General features: G+C 44.5%; 1 protein-coding gene across 4 annotated transcripts in view; it reads left to right on the forward strand.

Moving 5' to 3' along the window:
* Window positions 1-9,581, forward strand: part of slc29a3 (solute carrier family 29 member 3) — a 35,082-nt gene extending 25,501 nt beyond the window's left edge. For all 4 annotated transcript variants that reach the window (XR_016487093.1, XM_090201810.1, XM_090201811.1 and 1 more), the window contains 4 exons: window positions 208-427; window positions 3,766-3,824; window positions 5,574-5,718; window positions 8,624-9,581. Coding sequence is in view for 3 of the 4 variants with exons in the window: in XM_090201810.1 (XP_090057936.1) it covers window positions 208-427; window positions 3,766-3,824; window positions 5,574-5,718; window positions 8,624-8,854 (655 nt within the window). In the remaining variant the exon portion in view is untranslated. The remainder of the gene's footprint in view (window positions 1-207; window positions 428-3,765; window positions 3,825-5,573; window positions 5,719-8,623) is intronic.
* Window positions 9,582-9,971: the final 390 nt, after the last annotated feature.

A 9,971-nucleotide genomic window follows, 5' to 3' on the forward strand; every position in this document is an offset into this window, starting at 1 on the left:
ACAGGTGTTACCGACGTTATTGCATAGATGATACATGATTTAAATGTTGTGTACGTGGATGTCGATTTAAGGCAGCCCCCCCCTGCACCTCTCTGATTCAGAGGGGTTTGGGTTAAATGGGGAAGACACATTTCAGTTGTACAACTGACTAGGTATCCCCCCCCCCCCCTTTTCCCTTTCCCTACTGAAACCGTTTCCCTTCCTCAGGCACTACATGCTGGCAGCAGAGTACAACAAGTCAGGGTCTATACCAGAGCCCCGCGGTGAGGCGGACGGCCCGGAGGGGACACCAGCGAGCACGGTCTCCTCCGTGTCCGTCCCTCCTCTAAAACCCATCCTTCAGAAGACATGGCTCCTGGGTCTCTGTGTCTTCTACGTCTTCTTCATCTCTATAATGGTGTTCCCTGCCGTCTCCTCTGGCATCCAGGTAGAAGGACGAAGATGTCTCCTTATTAACAATGACAGTTCTGAGGGGGGTGAACAGGGCTGCTAGTCTACAACACAAACTGTATTCTAAGACAGTAGTCAACTTGGGGACAATTAAGTTATTTTATTGTATGTTATGTTATATTATCTAGTGTGGTCTTCACTGATCAGTCTGTTAACCAGGACAGCATGTTGTCTTCTCTTCTCAGTCTGTTAACCAGGACAGCATGTTGTCTTCTCTTATCAGTCTGTTAACCAGGACAGCATGTTGTCTTCTCTTATCAGTCTGTTAACCAGGACAGCATGTTGTCTTCTCTTATCAGTCTGTTAACCAGGACAGCATGTTGTCTTCTCTTATCAGTCTGTTAACCAGGACAGCATGTTGTCTTCTCTTATCAGTCTGTTAACCAGGACAGCATGTTGTCTTCTCTTATCAGTCTGTTAACCAGGACAGCATGTTGTCTTCTCTTATCAGTCTGTTAACCAGGACAGCATGTTGTCTTCTCTTATCAGTCTGTTAACCAGGACAGCATGTTGTCTTCTCTTATCAGTCTGTTAACCAGGACAACATGTTGTCTTCTCTTATCAGTCTGTTAACCAGGACAGCATGTTGTCTTCTCTTATCAGTCTGTTAACCAGGACAGCATTTTGTCATCTCTTCTCTGTCTGTTAACCAGGACAGCATGTTGTCTTCTCTTCTCAGTCTGTTAACCAGGACAGCATGTTGTCTTCTCTTCTCAGTCTTGTAACCAGGACAGCATGTTGTCTTCTCTTCTCAGTCTGTTAACCAGGACAGCATGTTGTCTTCTCTTCTCAGTCTTGTAACCAGGACAGCATGTTGTCTTCTCTTCTCAGTCTGTTAACCAGGACAGCATGTTGTCTTCTCTTCTCAGTCTGTTAACCAGGACAGCATGTTGTCTTCTCTTCTCAGTCTTGTAACCAGGACAGCATGTTGTCTTCTCTTCAGTCTGTTAACCAGGACAGCATGTTGTCTTCTCTTCTCAGTCTGTTAACCAGGACAGCATGTTGTCTTCTCTTCTCAGTCTGTTAACCAGGACAGCATGTTGTCATCTCTTCAGTCTGTTAACCAGGACAGCATGTTGTCATCTCTTCAGTCTGTTAACCAGGACAGCATGTTGTCTTCTCTTCTCTGTCTGTTAACCAGGACAGCATGTTGTCTTCTCTTCAGTCTGTTAACCAGGACAGCATGTTGTCTTCTCTTCTCAGTCTGTTAACCAGGACAGCATGTTGTCTTCTCTTCTCTGTCTGTTAACCAGGACAGCATGTTGTCATCTCTTCAGTCTGTTAACCAGGACAGCATGTTGTCTTCTCTTCTCAGTCTGTTAACCAGGACAGCATGTTGTCTTCTCTGTCTGTTAACCAGGACAGCATGTTGTCTTCTCTTCAGTCTGTTAACCAGGACAGCATGTTGTCTTCTCTTCTCAGTCTTGTAACCAGGACAGCATGTTGTCTTCTCTTCAGTCTGTTAACCAGGACAGCATGTTGTCTTCTCTTCTCAGTCTGTTAACCAGGACAGCATGTTGTCTTCTCTGTCTGTTAACCAGGACAGCATGTTGTCTTCTCTTCAGTCTGTTAACCAGGACAGCATGTTGTCTTCTCTTCTCAGTCTTGTAACCAGGACAGCATGTTGTCTTCTCTTCTCAGTCTGTTAACCAGGACAGCATGTTGTCTTCTCTTCAGTCTGTTAACCAGGACAGCATGTTGTCTTCTCTTCTCAGTCTGTTAACCAGGACAGCATGTTGTCTTCTCTTCTCAGTCTGTTAACCAGGACAGCATGTTGTCATCTCTTCAGTCTGTTAACCAGGACAGCATGTTGTCATCTCTTCAGTCTGTTAACCAGGACAGCATGTTGTCTTCTCTTCTCTGTCTGTTAACCAGGACAGCATGTTGTCTTCTCTTCAGTCTGTTAACCAGGACAGCATGTTGTCTTCTCTTCTCAGTCTGTTAACCAGGACAGCATGTTGTCTTCTCTTCTCTGTCTGTTAACCAGGACAGCATGTTGTCATCTCTTCAGTCTGTTAACCAGGACAGCATGTTGTCTTCTCTTCTCTGTCTGTTAACCAGGACAGCATGTTGTCTTCTCTTCAGTCTGTTAACCAGGACAGCATGTTGTCTTCTCTTATCAGTCTGTTAACCAGGACAGCATGTTGTCTTCTCTTCAGTCTGTTAACCAGGACAGCATGTTGTCTTCTCAGTCTGTTAACCAGGACAGCATGTTGTCTTCTCTTCTCAGTCTGTTAACCAGGACAGCATGTTGTCTTCTCTTCTCAGTCTGTTAACCAGGACAGCATGTTGTCTTCTCTTCTCAGTCTGTTAACCAGGACAGCATGTTGTCTTCTCTTCTCTGTCTGTTAACCAGGACAGCATGTTGTCTTCTCTTCTCTGTCTGTTAACCAGGACAGCATGTTGTCTTCTCTTCTCTGTCTGTTAACCAGGACAGCATGTTGTCTTCTCTTCTCTGTCTGTTAACCAGGACAGCATGTTGTCTTCTCTTCTCAGTCTGTTAACCAGGACAGCATGTTGTCTTCTCTTCTCAGTCTGTTAACCAGGACAGCATGTTGTCATCTCTTCAGTCTGTTAACCAGGACAGCATGTTGTCATCTCTTCAGTCTGTTAACCAGGACAGCATGTTGTCTTCTCTTCTCTGTCTGTTAACCAGGACAGCATGTTGTCTTCTCTTCAGTCTGTTAACCAGGACAGCATGTTGTCTTCTCTTCTCAGTCTGTTAACCAGGACAACATGTTGTCTTCTCTTCTCTGTCTGTTAACCAGGACAGCATGTTGTCATCTCTTCAGTCTGTTAACCAGGACAGCATGTTGTCTTCTCTTCTCTGTCTGTTAACCAGGACAGCATGTTGTCTTCTCTTCAGTCTGTTAACCAGGACAGCATGTTGTCTTCTCTTATCAGTCTGTTAACCAGGACAGCATGTTGTCTTCTCTTCAGTCTGTTAACCAGGACAGCATGTTGTCTTCTCAGTCTGTTAACCAGGACAGCATGTTGTCTTCTCTTCTCAGTCTGTTAACCAGGACAGCATGTTGTCTTCTCTTCTCAGTCTGTTAACCAGGACAGCATGTTGTCTTCTCTTCTCAGTCTGTTAACCAGGACAGCATGTTGTCTTCTCTTCTCTGTCTGTTAACCAGGACAGCATGTTGTCTTCTCTTCTCTGTCTGTTAACCAGGACAGCATGTTGTCTTCTCTTCTCTGTCTGTTAACCAGGACAGCATGTTGTCTTCTCTTCTCTGTCTGTTAACCAGGACAGCATGTTGTCTTCTCTTCTCAGTCTGTTAACCAGGACAGCATGTTGTCTTCTCTTCTCAGTCTGTTAACCAGAAGAGTGGCAGCCCCTGGACAACAACATATTTCACCCCCATCACCAGGTGAGAATCAGACTGATTCGGCTCTTTATTTTTTCATTAGGTGTCTATATCAAATCAAATTGTATTTGTCACATGCGCTGAATACAACAAGTGTAGACCTTACTGTAAAATGCTTACTTACAAGCCCTTAACCAACTATGCAGTTTTAAGCAAAATAAGAGGTTAATAAAATATTTACAAAATAAACTAAAGTTTTTTTTATTTGTATACTTTTTTAAAAATATCACAATAACGAGTCTATATACAGGGTGTACTGGTACTGAGTCAATGTGCGGGGGCACCAGTTAGTCAAAGTAATTGAGGTAATTTGTACATGTAGGTAGGGGTGAAGTGACTGCATAGATAATAAACAATGAATAGCAGCCGCATTAAAAAAAGGAGGGAGTCAATGTGAATAGTCCGGGTGGCCATTATTATCTGTTCAGCAGTCTTATGGCTTGGTGGTAGTCAGCTGTTTAGAAGCCTTTTGGACCTAGACTTGGTGCTCCACTCTCCATACGCGCATATGGAGAGTGTGATCACTCAGTGTTGCTTGCCTTGAAGCGCACATAGAAGTAATTTAGCTCGTCTCGTAGGCTCGTATCACTGGGAAGCTCGTGACTGGACTTCCCTTTGTAGTCTGTAATAGTTTGCAAGCCTTGCCACATCTGACGAGCATCAGAGACGGTGTAGTACGATTCAATCTTAGCCCTGTATTGACGCTTTGCCTGTTTGATGGTTCGCCGGAGGGCATTGTGGGATTTCTTATAAGCTTCCAGGTTAGTGTCCCGTTCCTTGAAGTGGCAGCTCTACCCTTTATCTCAGTGCGACTGTTGCCTATAATCCATGGCTTTTGGTTGGGGTATGTACGTACGGTCACTGTGAGGACGACGTCCTCGATGCACTTATTGATAAAGCCCGGTGACTGATGTGGTGTACTCCTCAATGCCATTAGATGAATCCCAAACATGTTCCAGTCTGCCAGCAAAACAGTCCTGTAGTTTAGCATCTGCTTCATCTGACCACTTCTATATCGAGCGAGTCACTGGTACTTCCTGCTTTAGTTTTTGCTTGTAAGCAGGAATCAGGAGGATAGAGTTATGGACAGATTTGCCAAATGGAGAGCGAGAGAGAGTTTTGTATGCGTCTCTGTGTGTGGAGTAAAGGTGGTCTAGAGTTTTGCTCCACATGTGACATGCTGATAGAAATGAGGTAAAACAGATTTAAGTTTTACAGCATTAAAGTCCCCTGTCACTAAGAGCTGGATGACCATGTTCTTGTTTGCTTATGGCCTTCTACAGCTGGTTGAATGCGGTCGTCGTGTATCTATGCTTCCTATATGTATGCTTGATATGCTATGAAAGCGTTACAGAGGAGGGTTTTGGCTTTTTAGATCATAATGAAATTGATTACATGGACAGGGAGAACCTGATCCTAGATCACCACTCTTTCTGAGACTCTTTATGACCTGATCCTAGATCACCTACTCTGAGACTCATTATGACCTGATCCTAGATCACAACTCCTACTGAAAAGTTTTATGACCTGATCCTAGATTACCACCACCGAGACTCATTATGACCTGATCCTAGATCACCTACTCTGAGACTAATTATGACCTGATCCTAGATCACCTACTCTGAGACTCATGACCTGATCCTAGATCACCACCACTGAGACTCATTATGACCTGATCCTAGATCACCACCACTGAGACTCTTTATGAATATGGACCATGGGGGAATAATGTAGTCATTATCTTCTCTCCAGCTTCTTCCTCTACAACGTGGCTGACTTCTGTGGTCGCCAGGCCACGGCCTGGCTGCAGGTCCCAGGCCCCACCAGTAGAGTCCTCCCCGCCCTGGTCCTCTCCCGGACAGTCCTGGTGCCTCTCCTCATGTTCTGCAACTACCAGGTAAAGAAAAGGAGAGAACGTCCACAACTTTCTAGGGAGTTTTTCCGAGCCACCGTGCTTCTACACCTGCATTGCTTGCTGTTTGGGGTTTTAGGCTGGGTTTCTGTACAGCACTTTGAGATATCAGCTGATGTACGAAGGGCTATATAAATACATTTGATTTGATTTGATTTGAACTCTTATCCTCTAGTGGAAATAAGGTAAAGGGTGCCAGTCTGTCTGTGTTACCATGCCAACTCCTTGTCACTCATTGGCTAGACACATGACCAGGCAGTCGATCACATCAAATATATCTATATTTTTTAATTAAAAGACCAGCACTCAGTTGAATATAATCTTTGTTAAAAAAAACAATAAAACATTTGTTTAAAATAAAAAAACATTTTTTATTCTTATTGCAACACGTCTTAGTAGTCTTTTTAGTAACACCTTCTATGTAGTACATGTGTACAGTGCCTTGCGAAAGTATTCGGCCCCCTTGAACTTTGCGACCTTTTGCCACATTTCAGGCTTCAAACATAAAGATATAAAACTGTATTTTTTTGTTAAGAATCAACAACAAGTGGGACACAATCATGAAGTGGAACGACATTTATTGGATATTTCAAACTTTTTTAACAAATCAAAAACTGAAAAATTGGGCGTGCAAAATTATTCAGCCCCCTTAAGTTAATACTTTGTAGCGCCACCTTTTGCTGCGATTACAGCTGTAAGTCGCTTGGGGTATGTCTCTATCAGTTATGCACATCGAGAGACTGAAATTTTTTCCCATTCCTCCTTGCAAAACAGCTCGAGCTCAGTGAGGTTGGATGGAGAGCATTTGTGAACAGCAGTTTTCAGTTCTTTCCACAGATTCTCGATTGGATTCAGGTCTGGACTTTGACTTGGCCATTCTAACACCTGGATATGTTTATTTTTGAACCATTCCATTGTAGATTTTGCTTTATGTTTTGGATCATTGTCTTGTTGGAAGACAAATCTCCGTCCCAGTCTCAGGTCTTTTGCAGACTCCATCAGGTTTTCTTCCAGAATGGTCCTGTATTTGGCTCCATCCATCTTCCCATCAATTTTAACCATCTTCCCTGTCCCTGCTGAAGAAAAGCAGGCCCAAACCATGATGCTGCCACCACCATGTTTGACAGTGGGGATGGTGTGTTCAGCTGTGTTGCTTTTACGCCAAACATAACGTTTTGCATTGTTGCCAAAAAGTTCCATTTTGGTTTCATCTGACCAGAGCACCTTCTTCCACATGTTTGGTGTGTCTCCCAGGTGGCTTGTGGCAAACTTTAAACAACACTTTTTATGGATATCTTTAAGAAATGGCTTTCTTCTTGCCACTCTTCCATAAAGGCCAGATTTGTGCAATATACGACTGATTGTTGTCCTATGGACAGAGTCTCCCACCTCAGCTGTAGATCTCTGCAGTTCATCCAGAGTGATCATGGGCCTCTTGGCTGCATCTCTGATCAGTCTTCTCCTTGTATGAGCTGAAAGTTTAGAGGGACGGCCAGTTCTTGGTAGATTTGCAGTGGTCTGATACTCCTTCCATTTCAATATTATCGCTTGCACAGTGCTCTTTGGGATGTTTAAAGCTTGGGAAATCTTTTTGTATCCAAATCCGGCTTTAAACTTCTTCACAACAGTATCTCGGACCTGCCTGGTGTGTTCCTTGTTCTTCATGATGCTCTCTGCGCTTTTAACGGACCTCTGAGACTATCACAGTGCAGGTGCATTTATACGGAGACTTGATTACACACAGGTGGATTGTATTTATCATCATTAGTCATTTAGGTCAACATTGGATCATTCAGAGATCCTCACTGAACTTCTGGAGAGAGTTTGCTGCACTGAAAGTAAAGGGGCTGAATAATTTTGCACCCCCAATTTTTCAGTTTTTGATTTGTTAAAAAAGTTTGAAATATCCAATAAATGTCGTTCCACTTCATGATTGTGTCCGACTTGTTGTTGATTCTTCACAAAAAAATACAGTTTTATATCTGTATTTTTGAAGCCTGAAATGTGGCAAAAGGTCACAAAGTTCAAGGGGGCCGAATACTTTCGCAAGGCACTGTATAATGCGTTATAACGTCCTTTATAATGCCTCATAATACACACACAGTGGGAAGAACAAGTATTTGACACACTGTCGATTTTGCAGGTTTTCCTACTTACAAAGCATGTAGAGGTCTGTAATTTTTTATCATAGGTACACTTCAACTGTGAGAGACGGAATCTAAAACAAAAATCCAGAAAAAAATCAAAATGGCACCCTATTCCCTATATATAGTGCACTACTTTTGACCAGGGCCTATAGGGCACTACTTTTGAGCAGGGTCTATAGGACACTGGTGCACTACTGTTGACCAGGGCTTATAGGGCACTAGTGCACTACTTTTGACCAGGGCTTATAGGACACTAGTGCACTACTGTTGACCAGGGCTTATAGGGCACTAGTGCACTACTTTTGACCAGGGCCTATAGGGCACTAGTGCACTACTTTTGACCAGGGCCTATAGGGCACTAGTGCACTACTGTTGACCAGGGCTTATAGGGCACTAGTGCACTACTTTTGACCAGGGCCTATAGGGCACTAGTGCACTACTGTTGACCAGGGCTTATAGGGCACTAGTGCACTACTTTTGACCAAGGCCTATAGGGCACTAGTGCACTACTGTTGACCAGGGCTTATAGGGCACTAGTGCACTACTTTTGACCAAGGCCTATAGTGCACTACTGTTGACCAGGGCTTATAGGGCACTAGTGCACTACTTTTGACCAGGGCCTATAGGGCACTAGTGCACTACTGTTGACCAGGACCCATAGGGACGCTACCTTTGCTTTCATTTAGTTTGTCTTATAGAAACTTGTCTTTAATTTTTTTTCAATGTCTTTGTGTAACCTCTAGCCCAGAGACCACCTTCACACGGTCCTCTTCAGCCACGACCTCTTCCCTGTCTTCTTCATCTGTCTCCTGGGCATCACCAACGGATACCTGGGCACCTTGCCCATGATCTACGGACCCAAGGTGGTGCCACGGGACCTGGCAGAGCCCGCAGGCGTGGTCATGAGCTTCTTCCTGACGTTGGGACTGGCTGTGGGATCGGCCTTCTCTGTGTTGATAGTACACTTCATCTGAAGAGGAGGAGGAGACGGGAGGAGGAGGAGACGGGGGAGGAGGAGGAGACGGGGGGAGGAGGAGACAGGAGGAGGAGACAGGAGGAGACGGGAGGAGGAGGAGACGGGAGGAGGAGGAGGAGGAGACGGGAGGAGGAGGAGACGGGAGGAGGAGGAGACGGGAGGAGGAGGAGACGGGAGGAGAGAGGAGGAAAAAGATGGCAAATCCAGACTGACTTCTCCAACGTACTTGGTCTCAATGCAGAATCCAACATTTGTCCACAAATGTCAAATTGCCAAGGTTAAGTTTAGGCATTTACTTTGAATGGTTAAAGTTTGGGATTGAACTCATGACCCTCGGTGCCGAAACTCACGGCATACGCCCATCCGCCATCCCAGTCCACAACGGCCTACTTGACGGTTGTTCCACAACGCCTTACACTCGTTGTTCCTACTGTTCCTATTTTGAAGTCATCTCCCGACGTCCTGCTTACCTTGGACGGACGTCGAATTTCACAGTGGATGTTGGGCGACCTGGCTGGACTTCTCTGCCCTCATAGTCCACTGTATCTGAGGAGGAGTAAGGCCTAGATTCAATCAGATAAAGCGATAGCCGACACCCACGTAAATGTATGGATTTGTTTAATGATTTGACTAAAGGCATTACACAGTTGGTTCGGTTCTCTCCATGTATTATAACAAGTCATCTACATTTCCTGTTTTGATAGTTTCGTAATAAATGGTTGTAGTAAGTCATTTTGTCGGTTCTTCTCTCTTCCACCCATCACATGGGTTATCATCACAAGAGGTTTAATAAGAAGTGGAGACTGCGTCCAAGATGTCCGACCGTTGTTTTCAAGGTAATCTACTCACGTTCGCATATGCCCAGGGTTGCCAGGTCTAGGGCCTAGGGCCTGGGGCCCTAAGCAACCACTTACGTAGCTTATGGCTGGAGCCGGCCCTGCATAACACCACATAGTGTTTATGTACATGCATCATGTTCGTGATGTTGCCAAACCCTTTAAAGCCAGCTAATATATAGGATGACTCATTAGAGAGAACAGAAATAGAAGGCTTGCTGCTACTGCATGAAAACAGCTAGATGGCTGGCTGCTACTGCTGCATGAAAACAGATAGAT

The sequence above is a fragment of the Oncorhynchus mykiss genome, chromosome 16 (assembly GCF_057628025.1).
Source record: "Oncorhynchus mykiss isolate SJ-2025 chromosome 16, ASM5762802v1, whole genome shotgun sequence".
Classification (NCBI taxonomy): Eukaryota; Metazoa; Chordata; class Actinopteri; order Salmoniformes; family Salmonidae; genus Oncorhynchus; species Oncorhynchus mykiss.